Consider the following 25,411-nt stretch of genomic DNA (forward strand, 5'->3'; position numbering starts at 1 on the left):
ACTAAGGTCAACCTAGAAGTAATTGGTATAAAGCTGACTTTGGTCCCATTTGATGCAGAATCCATCCAAGGTTGACATATTAAAAGACCACCGTTGTCCAAGTTGGGATAATATATCAAAAGATACTGAAATTACAAACAGAATAATTTTAAGTAGTAAAAATGATTCACATGACAAATCCCTTCATAATGTAAAACCAGGGTGGAAAATATCATGATTTTTTTTAAAAATCATTTTTGTTGGATTTTTTTTTATTTAAATCGATTTTTTTTTAATTTAAATCAAATCTTTCTCCTCGTAAATTACAAGTCGCGAACTGAAGAAAAAGCATTAGGAATTAGTATTAAATGCTAATTATGCCATTCAAGTGAAAGTATTAGGGTTGAATTTTGAAATAATCCCCAATTTTTAACCTATATCCATTCCAAACAATGTTTCTTCACCCTTTTAAATTACGGCTTTTTTTTAAATGGTAAATTATAGACTTTCAGTCAAGCAGCTACATCATCATCCCTATTTATCCTAGGATCATGGTTCATACCTCATCCTCTTCAGAATAGAACAGCCTTTGAAACGGTAACATTCACATTTCCCTACCGTGTTTATGAAGCGGGTAATTTTGAGAGAAAATGGGATTTTTCTGCTTTTTTTTTTTTTTTAATTTTGATCCCCTCTGGACTCCCTTGTGTTGTTAATGCACATATCTCAAAATCAACTGGGAAATACTAAGGGATGTACTAAATGTGTATATAAAATTTCAAGCTATCCTGAATAGTAAGGGCGGGGAAAATATTTAACAATGAGCTAAGAACATCCCCACAATGTCCCAGATAACCCGCATATAACATAAAAATTTCCTCAGACATCCCTATTTATCCTAGGGTCGTGATTTGTACATTATTCTCTTCAGAATAAACGAGATTTTCAATCGTACCATTCAAATGTCTCCATCGTGTATCTGGGGCGGAAAAACCACAAAAAAAGTTATTTTCTGTTAAAAATATCCTTTTTAACTTTTTACCCCTCTGGACCAACCCCCTATTTTAAGGTACAGATCTGAAACACTGAAAACTACTAAAGGGTGCATTGAAAAATGTGCAAAATTTCAATCTTCTCGGTGCAAAAGTAAGCCCGCGAAAAATATTCCCAAAATACCCAAGATTTCCGTATAAAACAGGATCTCAGGTAACAGTTCTCTGAAACACCCCTATTTATCCTAGGATCATGGTTCGTACATCATTCTCTTCAGAATAGAACAGCGAAAAAAGCTATTTTGTTAAAAATATCCTTTTCTTTACATTTTCCCCTCTGGACCCCCCTGTTTCCATGTAGAGATCTGAAAACATCTGAAAAATGCTAAGAGGTGGACTGAACGAGTGTGCAAAATTTCAGTCTTTTGCATGCAAAATGTAAGCCCGACAAAAAAATAAATAAATAAATAAATAAATAAATAATAATAATAGGCATAACAAAAAATATCTTTTTAAATTTATGACGTCATCACACACAATGTTCTGACGCAGAAAGGCGTGAAAGCATATGTAACATGTTCTATAATGCCTTCAGTCTTGAAAAAAAAAACGAAGTAAAAAGGTTTATTGGTACTTTTTTAATCGAATAATGAAGATTTGATTTTTAATAGAATAAAAATACGTAATATAATTTAAAAGGTTAAGCATTAAGGGAAAAGTATAGCAACGTTTATCAAAATGACACATTTTTTTCACCAAAGTTACTGATATTTGGCAGGGGCATATTTTTAAAAAATTGGAACTAGCTTGAGGCACGAAATACATAAATTTCGCCTAAAGTTATAAATCTTTTAAAAAAATCGGAGAGGGAATAGGATCCCTCTAAATATGCCCTATTATCTGGGAACAAACAAGCTAACGCGCACACGAAAGAATTTTCGTCTTAAATGTCGATGGTGATTTCTCCGTTGGAATAGTTAACGATTTAAAAACCCAAACCCATTGTTACAAAGGGAAGAAAGCAGGATTGCTCTGTTACCCGTTCAAAACGGGATTTTCCCTAATCATCCAGTGCATGACACTTCTTTTCATACTATGCTGTACATACTGTACATTTGAGTCTCCCATAACCGAAATAACAGAACAGAAACGGAATTTTACTTTTTTTTCACTTTAAATTGTTTTATTTCGGAATTTGATTTAAATCAACGATTTTTATTTAAAAAATCAAGTGATTTAAATCTTGATTTAAATCAGACTGATTTAAATCAATCAACCCTGTGTAAACTGAGGTAAAAGGAAAATAAGTAAAAAGAAACTAATATCTAGCCCTTTATAAATAAGCAAGCTGTCTGAGTTATAACTGAAATTGGGCACAAAGTTCATTTCAAGTAAATCTTATTATATACTGAACGTAATGTACACATTTATATTTCGTTGTCAAGATCTTCATCGTCACTGTCACACAAATCGAGAATATCAGTATTGCAACATGATCCACTGTGACAGTGAGCACATGATGATGTACTTCAGTCCATGTTTCCGACATGAGCAATGCTTATCCGCAATAGTTTTGGATATCTAGACCTCATCTAAGTACAGCATCATACATCACATTGGTTAAAGTGTCTAATTTTGTGTCATTCAGACTTCCTACTCCTGTAAAATCTTTATAAATATCGTATATTTCTTCATCCACCCACCTGACAGACAGGAACAATTGTTTACATTCTTCGATATATCACTTGTTTCATCATCAATGAATCAGAACCATTTTGCATTTTGGAGTGACGAAATTATTTTCTTTAACACGCGTCTGTTTATAAGGTTCAAAATTTCATTTAGAATATCATGAGAAAAAAGTTTTCCCCCTTGTAACATTTTTAAAATGCCTGGCTCATCTTCACCCCTCAATTTTAACAATTCTACCAAGTTCTCTTCTTTATCAGAATGTCCCCTGATTACAAGCCTTTGTTTAGCTAAATAACCCGAAGATGTTGTAACTCTAACTAACTGCTTTCTTCTCAGCTTTTGATGACCGGAAATCCGTCTATTTAATGCAGACGATACAGGAGGTCTATTAGTGATCGGACGTTATCTATAGATTCATATGACTAACGGACTTTTCGTGAGTCTTCAATGATTCTAAGGCTCTTTTCGAGGCTACAAAACCCTCATTTATGAAAGCTGAGCCCGCTTTCGAAGACTTAAGAGCGGTGAGACTCAAATTTGAACTTTTTGAGCAAATGTAACAGAGAACAGTTTTAGTGTTTAGAAGAAAAGATAACCAGTTGATGTTTCGAACCACTTCTTTGAAACGTTCTGTTATATTATCATTAGCTTTACGAGTCAAAGAAAAGTCAAAATTTAATGGTTCAAAAAACTCACTACAGTTCATAAAAACCACTGACACTCAGTATCTACACACGTCACCTTTGTTCCATATGTCTGAATTTCAGTTTCTCTTTCAACTTGAGATGTTTCACACAAAGGCTGCGAAAAATTTTTATTTACCCTCTCAGTTCTGGACCGCTTTTGAAAAAAAAAAATGTAATTAATGTTCTCTTCATTGTCGCATGAAATAACCAAATACACTGATTGCAACAGGAAGCATAATACTAAGGGCCAAATAGCCTATTAAAAACAATGCATTATATATGTTTATTTAGCGGTGATATGTAATCAATGTTTCTTTGAACGTTACACAAAATAATCAACGTACTGACTGCAACAAAGAATACAACGATAGTATGGATTAAATACAAAAAGAACGAACGCCTTATTGTTTATTTTCACTGGTAATTTATAATGATGTTCTCTCCACTAAATCACAAAATAAACCCCACACTGATTGGAATAGAAACAGCACCACTAATGAAAAGGGCAAGTTGTGACGCTTGATCCAAATCTGCAGATTTCACCATCCAATAGAATGCGAGGGGGTGTTCCGGTCGTTATTCCCTATCCACGAAATACTGTCAGTGCCGAGTGTCGTCTCTCGCGCTACACGAAGAACATCTCCTGAGAGCGCAGTGTTGACGAATTGCCAAGTTTCATTCTGTAATTTGTTTTTTGTAGTTTTATATGTTGGTTCTTGTATGCAATATTAGTGACGCACAGTGGGACCAAAGCAGACAATTCTTCGCAAAAAGCCGAAAAATGAAGTAAAAGATTGACGCGAAATAATTTGTTATAATGAAATCTTAGTAGTGTACACATAAGATAGTATGCAGGAAAGGAAGTACTAGCAGCTTACAATGATCTCAAGGCACGCGTAAACTTCGTTATCCACCGAAGACGGAGAGGCGCTACTTACTGACAGAAGATAGGAAGTTGAATTTGAATGCAACATGGTGACACGACCCACATGTATGTGTCGTTTTGTATATTTAGAATGTTGATGTGATGTGTAGTAGTACTACATAATGCTGTGATCCTGTGTAGTGGTAGTGTGTAGTAGTACTAGTAGTACTACATAATACTTGGAAAATGCTGTGATCCTGAAAGCATATAAACCAGGGTTGGCAAAAACCATGGTTTTTATTGAAAAAAAAAAGTTTTTTTTCTTTTTTTTAAATAATAATTTGCTCTATGTATTTATATCACATATGGACAGAAATGAGTTTGTTCCGCCTTGGTGTTATTATGCAACAACCATATTATGCTGGAAGGGGTCACAAAAGCTTTAAGAAGAATCCAAACCGCTTCTCGGCTTACATCCGAGAGAAACTGTTCTCCATTTGAACTCGAAATCGGGACAAATTGGCCATAAATTCGATACGTCTGCCGACTCATTCACGAAGGACTCATCTTTACATACTTGTTAATATAATTGTCGAGAGTCATTTCAGAAGGACAAAAAGATAAATACCATTGTATTTACCATTGTACAGAATTACATATGGACAATTTCAAAATACTGCAGAGTACAGAATAACTAATTTAGTCTAAGTACGTTCACTACGATTTTTATTTGTCCAAGTTAAAGAAATACAACGACTTAATTTCCATATCACTAAGAAAAATTAATAAAGATACGAATTATTTGAGTCAATTTTGGCTCTGACTTATTTGGTCTAGGAATTAATTCGTGCGGTTGGTACGCACACATTAAAGCTGTAGTACAAACACAAAATACATAAATACCTTAAGAAAAATATTGTCCATCGCTAGCCACCACTTTCGCCCATCTGTCAGGCAATGTACGGATTCCGTGGCGAAAGAAGTCCTCATCCTTGGAAGCGATCCAGTCAGAGACCCATGTTTCGATATCTTCTGAAGAAGTAAACCGCTGTCCAATCAAATCGTTGTTCATGCAATCGAACAAGTAGTAGTCCGAAGGAGCAACGTCTGGTGAATACGGCGGGTGGGGTAAAACTTCCCATCCGACATTTTCTAAATAGGTTTTGACCGGTTTTGCGACATGTGGGCGAGCGTTATCATGTTGAACAATAAGTTTATCATGTCTGTTCTTCCATTCTGGTCGTGTTCTGGCCAGAGCTTGCTTCAAACGCATTAATTGTCGTCGATAACGTTCTCCATTCATAGTTTCACCCGGTTGCAGCAGCTCATAGTACACCACACCTTTCATACCCCACCATATGCACAGCATAACCTTTGCATAGTGAATATCTCGTTTTGGTTGTGATGGACCTGGTTCACCTGGTTTTAACCAGGCCATTTTTCGTTTAGGGTTCTCGTAATGGATCCACTTCTCATCACCCGTAATAATTCGATGCAGAAACCCCTTTCTGCTCTGTCGTTGAAGCAGCAATTCGCAAATGGTTTTTCGTCTTTCAACGTCTCTGTCTTTCAATTCATGTGGAACCCAATGTGACATTTTTGAATCATTCCCATGGCTTTCAAGCGTTTGGAGACTGTTGTTTGATCAACGCCTAATGCTGCTGCAAGTTGTTCCTGCGTTTGACACGAATCCTGCTCGAGCAATGCTGTCAATTCTTCGTCTTGAAATCTTTTTAGCTGTCCAGCTCGCTCTTGGTCTACCAAGCCGAAATCACCACTTCTAAACCGTGCAAACCACTTCTGACACGTTCGCTCAGCTAGAGCATGGTCACCATACACTTCCACCAAAATACGATGACTTTCAGTCGCACTTTTCTGCATGTTAAAGTAATGCAGCAGGACACCCCGCAAAAACACTTTATCAGGCACAAATTGCGCCATGTTCACTTAACTACAAACTGGTGTTGTTGACGCTTTAATCCACTGCCCTATACTACGAACGATACGCGATGACAGGGGTTTGCAACACATGTGTGGATACACGGAACTGTGGGACGCTCCGTTCGTTGCGCCATCTCTTGTCCACCCGCACGAATTAATTCCTAGACCAAATATTTATAAATAAATATATACCAAAGTTACTTCTGATTTCAGTAAATGCCTCTCGTGGGGTTTGCATGATCCCCCTCTCTTCCAAAAAAGTATGACATTTCGACGCATTTCATCAATAGTAAACATTATTTAAACGAAACAATATTTAGAATTTTTCTTTGGTTGCAATTGCATAACAATAATAATAAATTATTTTAAAAAATCACAAAAGAAACATTCATGAACTTATAAGAAAAACATAAGTTGTTTTTGTAGTATAATCTCTTTGAGTAAAGAATGGGGAATTTAGGTCTGAATACGACACGAATAATACACGGAATGAAACGTGATAACCTACAAATGTGTGTTCATCAAGATTTTACGAACATTTTTCGTTTTTTGGTTTAAACCAGCGAACCGTGATATAAACTATGGTAAAACGATAGAATAGTATTCTAGTAGAGTACATGGCATACCACGTCTGTGATGTTTTAATATGTCGTAGCGGAAATATAGTTCTTACTGTATGCAAAGAAAAAACCTGCACATATTGGGAAATAAAGAACATGAAAATATTAAGAGGTAAAACGCATTCTGCATGCAGTGCTGCTTTTGAATTGAGTTGGAGCGAATATGAGAACAAGTGTTAGGTTATTAAACGTGTGATACCCACGCACGCACTGACAAAGCTGAATATAAGTCGATTCTGGGAATTTTGCCCCCAGACCCCATCTTCTTCCCAACATCTAGTCATACTTCTGGGGCACTCACCCAGAGAAATAAACTCTAGTCAACCATGTTTGATTAATAGTGGCAACATTTTGAAACGTCAATGTTTGCTAAACAATCTACGGACCATAAGTTGCACCAGATTAAAAATGGTATTGATTAATTCAGTGTTTTCTTTTTGTGATGCGTGCACAGTGGTGGAGAACATAAGAAGATGGTAACAGATATAAAATATTGTATTCAGTACAGATTTAAACATGAAATGGGATTATTCGTTGATCAACCAAAACTAAGATTTGGTACAAGCAATGATGGAAATACACCAAAGCGTTTCTTTGATAACCACGAATCGTCTGCAAGTATTACTGATGTTGATGTTGGCATTATATGGATGTTCAAGATTCTGCTGGAGACACTTGCTAGTGGTCATAAGATACATGTGGAAAAATTTCGTAGATATGCTCTTGACACGGCACAGGAGTTCATTACCTAGTACCCAATGCCACCAACTGTGCACAAGGTCTTACTGGTGCTCAAATTAGACAGCATGCTCTACCTCCAATAGGTCAACTCAGTGAGCATATCTTCTCATTTTCATAAAGATGTATTCACCTTATACAGCTACCCATGTTCCGTCCCAGAATAATCCACTGGAAAGCAGCGATAAGCCAGATGATTCTACTGGCGAAATAACAAACATTTCAGTCGAGGGATTTTCTTTTACACTTTCAAAGACATGGTAATAGTGCATCTTGCTGCGTGCCACCTAAAAACTATTTTTTTCTTGTTTGCTTCCAAATCTTTCTTCTACATATTGAATACATTATTGTAGCCACTGCACACACCGAACTAATTGGTTTTCTTACAATTTTCTGCTTCATGTTAAGCATTTCTACTTTTTGCCAAGAATTCAGGTTTGGCCCCACTGTGTGACGTTAGAAATAATAAAGTAATTCACCAGAAAAGGAGATCTATCATTTTTAATGTTCTTTTTTTTCCTCCAACGAAAATAGGAGGTCCTCTAATCAACATAAAGTATAGGAGAGAGGAGCAAATCTTGTGAGGTAAGCAGGAACTCTGATATGGACTACACTTGACTCAAGGGTATCGAAAAATCAATTTTTCCTTTCTTGTTCATTTATGTGTCTGTGTGTGGTCACTCACCCAATGGACACGGCAGGGAAGGGGAGCACAGAAGTGACAAAGCGAAAGCCAGACAACAGTATCCATGCTCCTGTCGTTCTACTCTAGTTTATTTGACAGAATGTTATACAGAATAGTTGTTGCGTGGTTGAAACTTAAAGAAAGAACGAAAAAGACAAGTTTAAGGAGATAGGGATGATACCAGAAAAACAAAAGCAGCACACATGGTCTTCGATAGTAGAACGTTATTTTTATTGTAACGTCGTTGTCCATAATTGATTCCACGGAAAACTGAAAATGATTATTCACTAAATGATTCTCAAGGCATTACTCGAGCAGACGGTTCTACCAAATTTTGACACATTTCTTACATTTTCATGTTAGGTTAGAGCAGGGTTTGTCCAAGTGGACCCACCCCGAAAAAAACACCAGGTTTTTTCGGGTTAGACCCACCTGGGTTTTTGACCTTTTTTGTAGTATTTATTGGTACAACTAAAGTGATCACATTGAAAGTGGTTTTTATCAGAGTTTAGACTTTCCTCTTGCGAATTAGATGCTTCCATGTTAAAGTATACAACATTCAACATAAGACCTTTATAAAGTTCTCAATGCACTGAATGAATTAAAAAAAAAAAATACCTTAGCTTGAGATAATTAGTCTATAGAACAAATTACTGTCTGGTTCAAACCCCTTGACGTTTGAGGCGTGTCCCCTTCCGTTGCACTAGCCAGTAGGTATTATGCTGCGTTACCGCATACGAACTTCATAATCCTCGCTTATAGAATTTACGCTAATACACTTGATAAGATTATTGTTCTTGGAGACTCATTTCTCACTCCAAATGAAGGACCTCGTTCTTCTGAACATGTACGAAAAAGAATCACGTTCATAGGTCAAGTGGTTCAGCTTTTATTATACTTCTCTTGTTTACATGTTAAGTCACATATACCCCAGACATCATCACGCAGCACTATATGTATAAACAAACTTCGAAACAAGGGCTCACGTTGAAGATAAAACCCACACAAACAGACTGCCTTTCAATAACTGGAGAAACAAATAACCATGGTATCACGCTCAGTTTGAATGTTTACTTTGGAGTGTGCGGTGGAGGAAAATTTCGTTGTAGTTTTTAGGTAGATTCGTTGTAGCGAAGATCAGATTAAACAGTATTATTTTTTGCGTTTCACTATGTCCCTTAGTAAACCCAGTACAAGACTGGTCGTTCTAGTAGTTACGGTAGTAAAGCTCGAAAAGTAGTGTTCAGTGTTTATTCTCTTTTTACAAGATACGCATCTGAAGATAGCCAAAGAGATCTCGACTTTTCCAAATGCCAAGAACTGACGGCAGATGCGTGTTCTGTAAGTGTGTCGACTGTTTCACATATACGTAGGGAAGTTAAGAAAGCAAAAATACAAGGTGCCCCAAAGTTATTTGTTTCCCCAAGAAAACACATAAATGTTCCTAAAAGAGTCACAAAATTAGACGATTTCGAAAAAGATATCTTCCGTCGTATAGTGTTTATGACAAGGGCGAATTTCCGAGTGTCAAAAAAATTACACGTGCACTTCAAGAAAAAAATACCGTACACATGGTTCGGTTTCATCAACAAAAAGAATATTGAAACAGTTAGGCTTCCGTTGTCGCAGAACTAACGATGGCCGAAAACTTCTTATGGAACGGGAGGACATTGCTGCAGCAAGATTGAAGTTCTTGCGAAGAATGCATAATATTAGAGCATCGAGAGATACACGACCTATATTCTATTTAGATAAAACGTGGGCCAATCAAAATCACACTGTCAAATTTGTTTGGCAGGATTCATCGAGAAATGGACGACTCAAATTACCCATAGGTAAAGGTAGTACACTCAATATTTGTCACATGGGGTCAGAAAAAAACAGGTTTATTTAATGATAGCAAATGGGTGTTTAGGTCAAAATCGACTGGAGATCATCGCCAGGAAATGACCTCAGATTCATTTCGAGACTGGTTTCTAAAAAGATTTTTAAATTATTTAGAGGAAGGCAGCATAATTATTATGGACAATGCTCCGTATCATTCGGTCTGTGTAAATAAAATTCCTAACTCGTCTATAAAAAAGCAAGATATTATGCACTGGTTGGAACAGAACGGCATTCCCTTCTCCCCCTCAAAAACGAAAACAGAACTCCTGGAAAAAGTGCTACCTTTTAAGAACACGCAGAAGATATATATGAATTGGATCAGCTTGCGATCGAAAGAGGACACGAAATTATCCGACTTCCCCCATACCACTGCCAATATAACGCAACTGAACTTATTTGAGCTCAAGTGAAACGTGAAGTGGCGCAGAAAAACACTGCCTTTAAAATTTCGAACGCCGAAAAACTATTTACCGAAGAACTCGATAAAGTGACTCGCGAACAGTGGGCTGCTTGTGTGAAACACGGAGAAAAATTGCAAGATGATGATTTCGTAAAAGTAATAGGACGCGAAGAAATTTTAGAACCAATAATACTTAATATGACCGAAAGTAGTAATAGTGAGGATGAGGATGCAGAAGAACCATTAGCTTTGCCTCTGGATTAGCAGGGAACATGTTCAAAGTATGTTTATTTTACTACTGTTTCTTATTGTAGTCAATTATTATATACTTGTAAAATCACAGTTATTTACTAATATATGTTATTCGCGACCGTTTAATATAATTTCCACGCGTGAGGGAAAGTGGCGATCTGACAACGTCTGCTTTGCACTTCATTGGCTCTCACTAAACGTCAAGAGGTTTGAGCTAAACAGTAATGTATGGATTATGTTTGTAGTGCATTTGAAATAAAATATGCAGTTTTATATTTTAGAAAATACTCTCCATGAATAGTGTTCTCGCCGACTCGGTGACGTTATCCTTCATATATTTGACGGGTTTAAGGCCATAGGTGCCCGTACTACCGGTAAATATGTAAATACATTAGTAAAACTATTAGCATTATGTATCTTTGACAGTAACAGAAGTATTGTTCAGGAAAATGTTGTTTTTCAACAACAGTTTAGTTCAATCATTTGTTGCTACTCTTCAAATAAGCATTCTGTAAAATCAACACCAGCAATAGCGTAAAAATTCTTGTTAAATTTAAGAAGCTTAATGCTCGGAGTTCCGAAGGGGACCGCGGTGGCTCAGTGGTAGAGCGTTCACCTCTGGTGTTTGGGGTTCCGGGTTCGATCCCAGCCCCCGCCAAGTGAACTTTGTGGTGGACAAACACCGTGTGCGTGGGTTTTCTCGGGGTTCTCCCGTTTCCTCCCACTTTCTTCATTCCACCATTTCATTCATTACTCATCATCACCGTCTCCTTTAGCCTAACCGGCATAACCGTGGGACGTAAAACTCAAAGATTTCATTTCATTTCGGAATTCCGAAGACAACGTAACGCTACTATTTCAAGTGCTGTATTCAAAATTCCGTACTAGTGGAGCTTTCGATGTACAATAAAGAAAGCTGCATTTTCGAGAATATCCCATCGTGAAAGGAGTGCTCGGGAAATTCTCGCAATTGAACGCACAAAGCATCGGAAGCCAATACTTCAACAATAAAACTATTTACTTTACTCTGGAAGACATTTAAACTCATCAAAACAGTTTGAAACATTTAATGTATAAAATATGAATTATATCTTTGTTAATTGTTTTCGGGGAAGAACCGTCTTGCAACGAGTGCTTGAGAAATTCCGCGAGTGAACTTCAACAATAAAACCATTTATTTTCCGCTGGAAAATATTTATTTTATATAAAACATTTTGAAACCTTTATTTTATAAAACATGATTTATACCTCTGTTTTAAATTAATATATTTGGTATTCGTATTTGGCGAACGTCCTTGAGGCTCCTGGGTTAACTCGATCTACATTTGTTCGTTTGTCTGCCTGTACCATACACACCACAGAGTACAACTTTTCGTCTTTTAAATTATCAGGGTACAAGCACGAAACACACTAAATTTTCTGTATAGATTTTGGCGGCGTACCAACGTAGAATTTCAAAACGGCGGCCATTTTTACAAAACAGGGAATATCCACACTACAAAGCGCAATTTTCGGTCTTTTAAGTTGAAATTTTCAGAGTAGAAGCACGAGACACTCTAAATCAGCTGTGTATATATACTGGCAGCGATCGAATGTAAAATTTTAAAATGGTGGTCATTTTTTCAAAACAGTAGTGAATAGAAAATTGTTGCAAGTTGTGACAAAGACAATCCTGAAATATAAATCACAGTTTAACACCTTTATCCCAAAGACATGAAAATATTTCGAAAAAACCCATATGAGCCCAAGTGGATTGTTTTTTCTTTTTTTTTTTAAAAAAAAACGGGGTTTCTCAAACCCTGGGTTAGCGCTTTGTATTTCCTTCAGCAGAGCATACACTAAATGAGGAGCTCCATCACTACTTGCTGATTAACTTCAGGAGAGCTCAATATTAATACAGTGTGGACACATGCCATAGAAACTGCAGTGCATAAAGCACGTACTAAGTTGTGCTAGATGGCCTCTAAAAAACACGAATGCCATCTAACCGAGTCAAAGTAGGAGCGCAGCAAGAAGGACCGAGTGGCAGCGAAGGGGTGCATCCGTACAGAGCACGCGCGTCAGCGACGGGGGCTACACGTATAAACGAGGATAATGGAAACGCATGCTTGCACATATAAAACTTTCACTATCACTCAAAATTCGTTTTAATATGGTGTGTACTTACAGTAATTACTAACATTCACACTCTCATTCCTTCACGTAAAATGTTTTACATCGTATTTTACATATAAATTTTCTATTTGGTAGAACCGTCTGCTCAAGTAAACCCATTCTTAATACATCATGAATTTTTTAATTGACACTGCTAAATATTGTCCAGGCTGTAACCTGAGCGGTCTTGCCGCCTCTGCTTATAAACATAAAGATATATCATCAGAGCATATGAATCCTTATTTAAAAATAGAACTGTAATAACTATACAAGATTTTGTTCGTTCCTTCGAATTCCCTTTAGAAAACCTGCTTGGAAACATGCCAATCGCAGGAATGCAAAGAAAACCAGAGATTTTAAAAGAGAAATGCTTATCGAACAAATGAAATGTAGGGTAGTAACTACCTCGTGCCTAAGCGGTTATCGGCGGGAGCACATGCAGTTCGGATTTCTTATTAACCTGTAGGTCCACGTCCCATATTGTCTCGCTGCTGAAAGAGACGCTAAACATCAAATAAAAAAACAATCAATCAAAAATATAGGCTAATGTTAACGATCTTCTTTCTTAATGTGATGATCTCAGGTACAAATCCGAAGACTATTTATCCTGTCTGAGGTTTCTCCAGATGCTTTCCTCAAGTTCCATCAAGCAAATAAATGATATTTTTCAGTGCAGCCACTTGCCAGCTTCCTTCAACTTCGTCTTATATTGTTATAGATTGTTTCTGTTTTCATTGGAGTCTCAGGCTATATCAGGAAGTTGGTTAGCGTTCAATATATGCTCAACATACACTATTTTAAAACATATGAAGCATTCCCGGTAGTAATGGTGAACTCAACAAAGAGTTGCTTTGGAAAAGACGCGTTTTAAACTTTCTTCACAATGAAGAACTCTACAAAACGTTCTTCTTTTAATTAGTTATTATTATTATTGTTGAAATTTGTTATGATTATTATACTTTGGGTTAAAAAAAAAAAAAAAGTTGGCCAGATGTTGAGTTTGTCCTTACTATTTGAAATGTTTCATACTGTATGTAGTAAATTTGTATGAAATTAAAATAGTTGTTGAAAAATATCTAGAGTCTTTTTTCGATTCTTAAAGATTATTTGTAAATGCTATGTTGTCTTAAAAGACACGCAATGTTCTGAAATTCAGCGAAACTTGCTTTATAATATTGTAGTACCAAATTTCACAAAATTAAATCCCCACGTTAAGCGGGTTTGCATATCCAGGCTCCTAACTATGAAAACATTTACGCTCACTCCAACCTCAATCATTTCACGAATTCAACCTGTTTTACGTATGTTATTAGGACATAATATCGATTGTGATTTATTCTAAACACACTTTTATACATTGCAAGAGCTGTAACGTCCAAATATTTACTGAGAACTCATAGTCGTATCGGAATAAACAAAAGCGAGTATGGAACAGTAAACTGCTTTCACAAGAGGCAAAAGAAGGTGTGCAAAGGCATACAAAACGGTCGAGTGGTTTGGGTCGATATACTATCAATCACATGTTTATGTGTTCAAACCCGGTAGCAAGTTGTTTCTATATCTATCCGGAGGCTGAAAATATTTCTTTGAGTAACTCATTGAAAACTTCTTTTGTTTCAAATTCGATTAGAACGGAACATTATATGAATTGCGAATCTTAAAACCATAGCTAAAAAAAAAAAAAAAAAAAAAAAAAAAAATGAAGTATACTCACTACTCCATTATCTTCTGATTTGTAACGAAAAACTATTTATAAACAGTGGTGACTTCAGAAAATTATCCTCGGGGGGAATTTCAATATGCGGGTGGAGGGCAAACATTGGCAGTCCACATTGAGCACGATCGAATATATGGTCCTGAAGGCGGAAATTTCTTAGCTCGAGAGGGGTCTCAAATTCTCCCTCAGATCACGTCCTGAAAGCATCATTGCTTAAAAGCTTTTTCTAACAAATATAATATTACACTTGTTTCTCGTTCTACATTTAGAATTGGTAAAATCATAACTTATAGAGGATTATAATAAAAGCATAAACATTACAATACCAATCATGTATAAATTATCCTATAAGTTACCAACTTTGGGTCAGATTAAAACTCAAATATTTGTTTTCGGATTGCACTTAGAAGTAAGTCCTCTCTATATAATCCTGATTGGAAAGCCGTGTATAACTCTAATTAATCAATCAATATTTATACAAATTTTTTTTTTATTTTACTATTTTTACTATTCAATATTATATACACTTCATTTAAAGGATCAAAATCTCGAAAATGTATATTGTACGATTGTAGATTCGCAAATACATAATTATTTATCATATATATTGGTCTCTATTCGAAATTCTATTTAATCGAATCCGACAAGAACACAGACAGAAACATCGAGAACAGGTGAAAAAAGAGAAAAAAAAGTGCTGAAGCCGGCGGGGACTCGTACTTAGGTCGAATGGTGCTTTATAAGCCGAACGCCTTAGACCACTCGGCTATGGTAACAACTAGTGATAGTAGCAAAGGCTTCGAGTAGTAGTTCTTATTACAGAATAACATTTTCTATTGCCTAAAATTTAAACCTAATTTACTTTGATATAATATATCTATTAATTTGTTTCATGAACACGTTTTCGTTACTTTGATGAATGATGTATGTTGTTGATATAGATTCTATTACACGTTCTTTCGTAAATATTATAGAAAGTATCAGGGTTATTTATGATCTTTTATGGAAATTGACTGGCGCATGCGCAGTACACAGACAGTTCAATTGGAAGGCGAGGAAGGAAACACTAACACACTGTTAGAATGTTTCCCTCGCAAGCAGTAGTTCCCAACCGAGGGACGGCGGGACGCACTTCCTCCTCCTGGGGTGGCGTGAAGGGTTTACGAAGTCCCTTCGTTGTGTTATATTTCTTGAATGATTATGCACAATATCCAGTCACATCTTCTACACATTTGGAAGTGATAAATCGTAGTATAAATAAACCGTCCTCCACACACAGTGATTGTTGCTTTTCCAAGATTATAAACTGAAACGCTTTTTATTTCAATAGAATATAAAAGTTTCAATGGGAAGGGTTACACCCCCCTCAACCCCCTGGGTCTTTGATATGTCACCACCTAAACTGTAACTTTCAAGTTAGAATCGAAAAATGGAGACATGTGACCTACTAAATATATTTTTAGTTCATTATACATTTTCATAAATAAAATATCCACAATTACAATGACAGTAAATGCTAAGTAATTATTGTAAATCTTTGTACTTTCATTTTCCCTCTTTCTTCTCAACTGAGCTTGAAAAATGTAAAAATGGGAGATTAAGAGTTTCAAATATTACTTATATTTTAGGGTATTACGAAATTATATTTAATAGAATCCGGCAGGATCACAAATAGAAACGTCAAGAAGAGGTAAAACCAAATTGTACTGTGGTGGGATTCGAACTACTCTTGAATGGTGCCTCAGAATCTCTAGCCGAATGTCGGCTAATGTGACAAGTTGAAAATATAGTAAGCGTGTTTCGTGTTCAATCTTTTGTTACAGTATGAAATTTATTTTGTATTCTCTGAAGTTTAAGCCTATTTTGGCCTGATGTAATAGTCTGTTGAAATTGTTTTGTGTTTACAGTATTCTTTACTTTGACGAATGATGTTAATATAGGTTCTATTACGTATTCGTTCATAAATATTACAACAATTGTCAGGATTATTTATGATCTTTCATGAAAACTGACTGGTGCATGCGCAGTAGAAACAGAAAGATGCACTTTACCGACATTTGTCATACACGCCAGAACGCAAATTTCTAACAGGTTGTCAAAATGCCTCGCTCTAAAGGTTGTGGAGAACTGTCTGTTGCTCTGAGAGGAGAAATCATAGGCCTAGCAAAAATGGAACAAACTGTGCCTCAGATTGCTAGAGATCTGGGATGTGACAAGAAAACTCTCAAGAAATGGGTTCAGCGACATGAAGAAGGTGGTGAATGGTTCAGGTCTCGGTCAAGAAGTGGAATGCCAAAAGTGGCAACTGCAGCTCAAAATCAAGCTTTAGTTACAGAAGTAATCAACAGACCTCTACGCCACACGTCAATCCTCTTGGACAAAGCCAGAGAATATAATTGTTCTCACGAAACAATAAGAAGAAGATTATTGGGGGCTGGTCTACACTGTTCAATATCCGCTAGGAAGACTCTCCTGACTGAAACTCACAAGGCCAGACGAATGGAATGGGCACAGAATAACACAACCCAACCTCAGTCATATTGGGACTTAGTTATCTGGACCGACGAGAAGATTTCCAAGTCTAACCAACAAGGCAGAGTTATATTGTATAGACCGCGCGGAACCAGGTATGCTGAACAAAATATTATTAGAACTTCTTGTTCAGGACGAATATCAGCACACGTTTGGAGATACATGACGGCTGCTGGTCCTGGAGATTTGGTTGCGGTGCCTGAGAGAGTGAACAGCAGTGTTTACATTAATATCCTCGAAAATACGTTGTTACCGTCCTTAGAAAGAAACTTCCCCGAACAGGAAGAATATATATTTATGCATGACAACAGTGCTGTTCACACTTTGCGGCAAACACGAGAGTGGCTAAGTGAACATCCAGAGTTAATTTGTATTGAGTCGCCCCCTCTATCCCCAGATTTGAACCCAATTGAATCTCTGGGCCTACATGGTGCAAGAATGGGAAGAGAGACGTGAAGAAGAGACCAAACGTTTCTTCAAAATCATGTTATGGAACTGTGGCAACATTTTCGTGACACACCGTCGTATTGCTCGAGACTTGTATCTAGTACTCTCCTTTAGCCTAACCGGCATAACCGTGGGACGTAAAACTTGTATCTAGTATCCCCTCCAGACTTCAAGAATTCAAGAAGTTATTGACTCTGGAGGTGATTACACGAAGTACTAGTGTGTCACTTTTTGTGTAAACATTTATTTAAGTTTCATTTATTTATTATATTTTTTCAAGAGCAATACTTTCGTTCTTCATTCTTCTCCTTTGCTTGTTTACTTATTAGTTCGTTAAGACGTTAAGGAAGAGTAGTATATCTTCAAAAAGTATTTGTGAATTTACTTTGAACGTTTCTAGGAATACATTTACTTTTTTTCTTACTCTAGGCCTATATCATGCCCAATATTACTTTCATTTCAGTTAATTAATAACTTTATTTTACATCTCGGATAAAAGTATTATTGTCTTTTTAACGATGTTTTCCCTTTTGATTTTGTAATTTCTAGTTTTCATTGAATTATCTCAATTCGAATGAATAAATCACATTTTGTTTATAGTCCCTTCCTTAGCTAGGTTCGAATTCGAGAACAATGTGGTGTAATTTACGTTTTTTATTCTTCATATTGTGCAGTAATGACAATATTAATTATTTTTCATGAGTCCAGTTGATCAGTGAGAACTTGGACAAACATTAACCTGGTGATTCTTTACGCAGTGACAAGCGTAAAATACATTTTAGCTGTTCTTTATACTTCACAGCGATGAAATATTCTAACAGTGTGTTAGTGTTTCCTTCCTCGCCTTGCAATTGAACTGTCTGTGTACTGCGCATGCGCCAGTCAATTTCCATGAAAGATCATAAATAACCCTGATACTTTCTATAATATTTACGAAAGAACGTGTAATAGAATCTATATCAACAACATACATCATTCATCAAAGTAACGAAAACGTGTTCATGAAACAAATTAATAGATATATTATATCAAAGTAAATTAGGTTTAAATTTTAGGCAATAGAAAATGTTATTCTGTAATAAGAACTACTACTCGAAGCCTTTGCTACTATCACTAGTTGTTACCATAGCCGAGTGGTCTAAGGCGTTCGGCTTATAAAGCACCATTCGACCTAAGTTCGAGTCCCCGCCGGCTTCAGCACTTTTTTTCTCTTTCTTCACCTGTTCTCGATGTTTCTGTTTGTGTTCTTGTCGGATTCGATTAAATAGAATTTCGAATAGAGACCAATATATATGATAAATAATCATTTATTTGCGAATCTACAATCGTACAATATACATTTTCGAGATTTTGATTCTGGAAATGAAGTGTATATAATATTGAATAGTAAAAATAGTAAAATAAAAAAAATATTTGTATAAATATTGATTAATTAATTAGAGTTATACATGGCTTTCCAATCAGGATTATATAGAGAGGAGTTACTTCTAAGTGCAATCCGAAAACAAATATTTGAGTTTTAATCTGACCCAAAGTTGGTAACTTATAGGATAATTTATACATGATTGGTATTGTAATGTTTATGCTTTTATTATAATCCTCTATAAGTTATGATTTTACCAATTCTAAATGTAGAACGAGAAACAAGTGTAATATTATATTTGTTAGAAAAAGCTTTTAAGCAATGATGCTTTCAGGATGTGATCTGAGGGAGAATTTGAGACCCCTCTCGAGCTAAGAAATTTCCGCCTTCAGGACCATATATTCGATCGTGCTCAATGTGGACTGCCAATGTTTGCCCTCCACCCGCATATTGAAATTCCCCCCGAGGATAATTTTCTGAAGTCACCACTGTTTATAAATAGTTTTTCGTTACAAATCAGAAGATAATGGAGTAGTGAGTATACTTCATTTTTTTTTTTTTTTTTTTTTTTTTTGGTTGTTGTATTTTTTAGCTATGGATTTAAGATTCGCAATTCATATAATGTTCAATTCTAATCGAATTTGAAACAAAAGAAGTTTTCAATGAGTTACTCAAAGAAATATTTTCAGCCTCCGGATGAAAATAGGAAGACACTTAAAAAAAAGAAACAACTTGCTACCGGGTTTGAACACACAAACATGTGATTGATAGTACATCGACCCAAACCACTCGACCGTTTTGTGTGCCTTTGCACGTCTTCTTTTGCCTCTTGTGAAAGCAATTTACTGTTCCATACTCGCTTTTGTTTATTCCGATACGACTATGAGTTCTCAGTAAATATTTGGACGTTACAGCTCTTGCAATGTATAAAAGCGTTTTTAGAATAAATCACAATCGATATTATGTCCTAATAACATGCGTAAAACAGGTTGAATTCGTGAAATGATTGAGGTTGGAGTGAGCGTAAATGTTTTCATAGGAGCCTGGATATGCAAACCCGCTTAACGTGGGGATTTAATTTTGTGAAATTTGGTACCTATCCTCATCACTCCGTCAACGTAGAGAAATGTTTCAACTTTGCAACACTATTTTTCAGACTACAAGAAAGTGCCAACCAATAAGAGTTGCAAACACACTACTCATCCCCAACACGACTATCAACACAGATGAGTTGCCACATTCAACATGAAGATACCCTACACGGGACGGCTGCCGACGAAAGAACAAACCATGTGTTTCTCAGTTTCTCTTCGAAGTCGGTGGCGCTCAGATGACACGTTTGCCTCAAACGTGTACGATTCATTTTGTCCTTCTCAACACAGAAAGAGAAGGGAAGGAAAGAACTAACTACATATATTACTATGGCTATGTGAATATGTGTCGGTAAGATACAAATGAACACGTAATTAAAATACAATTATTACTATTACTAAATAAAGAAAAATAACCACGGCGAAAAATTTATTTGATGTGCAGAACATAATATTCGTTTCCCCTATCTCACCATCATTGCCTCCTAACGGTATAATAAGTATGTTGACATTTTTTGAGAATCCCAACTTTAGTCCAGGCCTTTTGTATTATATCACATGCATATTTCACTATAGACTTCCATTATTCGATATTAAAATAGCCCTTCCCTCTGGTCTAGTAGCTACCGCGTGTGGCTTTGTTGCACATAGACCCGGGTTCGATTTCCAGTGAAAGCACAAAAGTACATGTGACTTTGTAATTCACTTTCATCGATCATCCATTTCATTTAGCCTAAAGGACACAGACGTGGGACATTTTTCTTCATAGTAAATTGTCCACTTTGTCTATTGCGAGGTTTCTTAACCTTGGGCTCGCTAGAATATGAGAGTTGAAAAAATGAAATCTTAAGTTTACGTCCTACGATCATGCCGGCTACACTAAATGAGTCGGTGATGATGAGAAATGAATTAAATGATGGAATGAAGTAGCAGGAAACGGGAGAACCTCAAGAAAACACATGCACACGATGTTTGTACCACTAAGCTCACTTGGCCCGAGCTGGGATCGAACCAAGGACCCCATGCACCATAGGTGAACGTTCTACCACTTTTTTAAAGTTCGTCCCAACCGGGATAGTGTTCGCCATGGACAGTTCGTGTAATTTCTGCGTAATCCAAACACGACAGGGGCACGAATACAGAAAGGTCTAGGACAGTTAAAAATCCAACCATGCTCTTCAGAGGGACTCGAACCCCCAGTGGATTGCGCTTCATGATCCCAAGCCGAACACCCGAGACCACTCGGCTATTGCCACCTGCTTACTACTGAGCCACCGCGGCCCGATATAAGGGAGCGAAGGAAAATGTAAATAATAAATGTAATTAAGGGCTTGTAGCAGAAAAATATTTTTTTAAATATTATGAACTTCTTCTTTTGATAGACATATTTTTATTTGTACACATGTTTCCAAATAACTAACTAACTAACTAACTAACTCTATGGCCTATGGAACCCGGAGGTTCAATGCCGCGTTCACAAAAGCTCTCCACTGACTTCTATCCTTAGCTAACTCCATCCAGTTTCTACTTTGTATTCCAATCTCTGAGAGATCCATCTTAATATTGTCCTCCCATCTGCGCCTAGGTCTTCCTAATGGTCGTTTCCCGATTGGTCTTCCAGTCAAGACTTTGAAAGCGTTTCTACTTTCTTCCATTCTAGCTACATGACCTGCTCACTTAAGCCTCCTAGACCTCACGACCCTAACAATGTTGGGTAAACCATATAAATTATGTAGTTCCTCGTTATGAAGTTTCCGCCATTCCCCATTCCCGTTCCTCTTGGGTCCGAATATTCGTCTCAGGATCTTGTTGTCAAATACTTTCAGTCTATGTTCTTCCCTCAGAGTAAGTGACCATGTTTCGCAGCCATACAAAACAACAGGCATGATTATCGTTTTCAAAAAAGCATATTGAGAAATTAGCTACGAGAATCGTTTTAAAACCAATTGGAATAAAAAAGGAATGAAACTCGTTAAAATCTTCACATTTAAATACAAATAGAACTTAGAACCGTAAGCGATGAACAGCAATTAAGAAAACATATATAAACAGGAAATTAATTGTGAAACTCGCAGGCAAGGTGTGATAAAAAGGGGTCGTGATATAAAATAAATAGATTGAGGAAGCCTAGTCTATTGCATCATTATATAGTAAGTCTTTCGTAGTATTTTATCTTCCGCTTAACGAAGTGCAAAAGAATTTACGTAAATCAATTATAATAATGGAACGGCAGAATGCATACCTAAACGAAAACATGCCGGTATATAGGCCTAAAATGAGTACAGAACTCACACGAATGCCTACACGGAAGCTAGATACTAACAGACACGTGGTACTCTGAAAATAGTTTAACAAAATTCGTAATTTTTTTATCCACTAGCAACACAGTATTAAATGATCCTGAGTAAAAAGACTTATTCGTCCTTCTACTTTTTGACGTTTAGGCAAAACGAAGAGGGTAGGGTGAAAACGTGGCAACAGCGACTTGCCAAACACAAAGCGGAGAGTGTTCTGACCGCCTAGTTGATCCTAGCGCCACCACTGAAATTGGAGTTCAAACGTCACACCATCTGTGTCTGGACACGGAAAAGTAGTGGAGATAGACAAAGCAAATTTTGGGAGAAGGAAATTTAACAGAGGCAGGCGCGTGGAAGGACAGTGGGTGTTTGGTGTTGTGCAGAGAGACGATAAAACTAAATTCCTCTTGATCCCCGTAGAGTCGAACGAAGGAATCATTACCATTTGTGATAAAGCAAAAAATAAAACCTGGTACGACAATAGTTTCTGATTTTGTTGGGAAGGTTTTATAACACAGGTCCCCCTATATAGATTAGTAGCTAGGTTGGTTCCTTTCTGTACCAAACTTTAATATTTAATTCATAGTTCCGCCGAGCGAGCGAATGCGGGAGCTGATATTCAGTATCTCCCCCAATCTTGCACAAAGATTTACAGTGTGTTACATACTTTACAAAATACAGCTGAGCTAGGGACAGCGAGCGAAGGGAGTTAAGACCCCCACGGCACTAGTACTTCTACCTTTATCACAATTTAGACAAAAACAAGGTACTCGGTTCATGAAACGAGTTGGGGAGATCCGAAGGCGGGTTCGAGCCCCACAGGGCACGTTATTTTCTGTCTTTATCACATCTAAATAGGGAGGGGGGACCTGTGTTCTAGAACCCCTTGCCCTGATTGTTGGAAAACATATGATTGATGTAAAAACAAAGGATTGAAACATCTATCAGTCAATCATCCTGTGGAATTTGTATCAACAGTAGCAAGTGGTGAGTCTCATCAGAAGAACGTACTATTGCTGGACAGAACCAAAGGCCTATGTTTAGCAGAAGGGGTCCAGCTCTTTCCTCTAAAAAATGTTACAATTTTGGTAATTTCTGTTCACATTCGATTAGTTTAGAGTAGGTTAGGTTAGGTTGGGTTAGGTTAAGTTAGTTTAGTTTGTGTTATATTAGTGTAGGAGTCCCGCATAATTTTCCAAAAAATGAGAGAATTTCGCTTATTTCTACTAATATTAGGTTAGTTCAGGTTATCTTAGGTTAGGTTAGATTTGGTTACGTTATGTTACGTCTACGTACTTGCATCATTCATTTCTCCTGTAAATATTGTGTTTTTTACGTGCTTCTGGACCCCTTGTACTAAACACTCTCTGAACCAAATTTCAGTGTATATACAGTGTATAGAATGGAATGTTCGTTACTCAAGAAGGCATTACTCGCGCAGACGGTTCTACCAAATTTTCACACATCTATTGCATTTTCCGGTTTCTTCTTGCACAGCATGCACTAAATGAGGACCTAATGCATAAACGACGATAATATTACGCTCTTTATCGTACAATTCTTTGTAATAGAATCGTATATTGCATTACATACATCGCAAACGTCCAATGCTAACACGCACAGAATATTCCCGCCGTCTATTACCACCTTTTCCGCGCCCTTGTACTCTTTCGCATTTTGCTTCAGTAAATAATTACACTTACAATACGTTTATTACCATTCAAAATATATTTCAATATGATATCCACTAACTGAAATTACTTATATTTACACTCCTCTTCTTTTACGAAAAGTGTTTGACATCGTATTTTACCTGTAAATTTTGTTTTTGGTAGAGCCGTCTGCTCGAGTGAACCCAAAAAGAAAGATCATTTCGAAGGTTACTTATCCAAATATGTGTTCAAGCAATCTACATACTCTACTCTTCACATCTAATAAAGAATTTCTCCTCGCAGCGGGGCATTTGTATCCGGGAAAGCAGTGATGCTACTTTGAAAGTAACAATTCTATGTATTTTTCCACTATCCTCGTTTATGAGTATGCCCCGTCGCTGACGCACCCGCCCCGCTCCGCTTGGGCCCTCTGCTGCGCTCCTGCCCTGTATCTGTTAGATAGTATTCATGCTTTTAATGGCCACCTAGCACAAGTTGGTTCGTGGTTTATGCATTAGCTCCTTATTCAGTGTGTGCTCTGCAACAAGATGTGAACCAGAATGTAACCTAACCTGAATGACTAGAATACCATGGGGAAAAATTAATTTTTCAGCAAGTTGTACCTTACGATATCCTGGCTCATACTAACTTACAGCCCATTCTCCGACATATAGGACACATAAAGTACAGCATCCCTACATTATGCAGAAGGTAATATTAGATCAAATCAAACAATAATTCCCTTGTGTACGACTACCTAGTAAAGTCGCTCAACAGAATGTTTTTTTAGGTAAGAAAAGTACACTTAATGAAGAATACACTCTACATACATACTAATATGTGCTGGCTGTGGAACTATTCAACTGCTCCACGGAAATATTCTATATATGCAAATATTATATGCTCTTCCAGACAATGTTTACAATTTGTGACTACAGTAAACCTAAAAATATAATATACCTGATACTGTTCGGACATTATATCGAAGAACTTACTTCATACTCGGCTTACTGAGACGTCTAATTAAATTAAATTCACGTTTTCTGCACGAAAAATAAGTCTTCCCAATAATAAACAAATCTAAGAGACAAATCAATCACGTCGTCGTACAAAGACAATTTTATGAATTGCCGCTTCTAGAGCACTTCACTTCACTTCACTAATAAGATCTTTGACTCCACTGCTGTTGCAACAAATATGACGCAGAAATGTTACCACCGTCTTAAATAAGACCTATCGGCAGTTTATAAAGGTAACGACAAAAAAAAAAGTAAGATAGGTCAAATACGGTAGAGAATAAACTCTTTGAAAATTAAGAGAAAAGCGGCTGACAAGAGAGAGCACTATGAACTACAGGAAAACATACGTATTATGATAAAAAAAAAAGGCCTTGTGTCCATCTTAAACATAAACTAAATACA

At 36.7% G+C, this 25,411-nt stretch overlaps 1 protein-coding gene across 4 annotated transcripts in view; it reads right to left on the bottom strand.

Moving 5' to 3' along the window:
• The window catches only part of LOC145671218 (BRCA1-associated RING domain protein 1-like), a 230,904-nt gene extending 205,704 nt beyond the window's left edge, over positions 1–25,200 (bottom strand). Inside the window, exon 1 of one of the 4 annotated variants that reach the window (XM_081740096.1) lies at positions 24,986–25,195. In XM_081740096.1, the coding sequence (XP_081596222.1) occupies positions 24,986–24,990 (5 nt within the window). In that variant the 5' untranslated portion in view covers positions 24,991–25,195. Of the gene's footprint in view, positions 1–24,950 lie in introns of all 4 variants that reach the window. The other 3 variants (XM_081740098.1, XM_081740099.1, XM_081740100.1) reach the window with 3 other exon arrangements.
• Positions 25,201–25,411: the final 211 nt, after the last annotated feature.

The sequence above is a fragment of the Thermobia domestica genome, chromosome 15 (genome assembly GCF_964235325.1).
Source record: "Thermobia domestica chromosome 15, izTheDome1.hap1.1, whole genome shotgun sequence".
Taxonomy (NCBI): Eukaryota; Metazoa; Arthropoda; class Insecta; order Zygentoma; family Lepismatidae; genus Thermobia; species Thermobia domestica.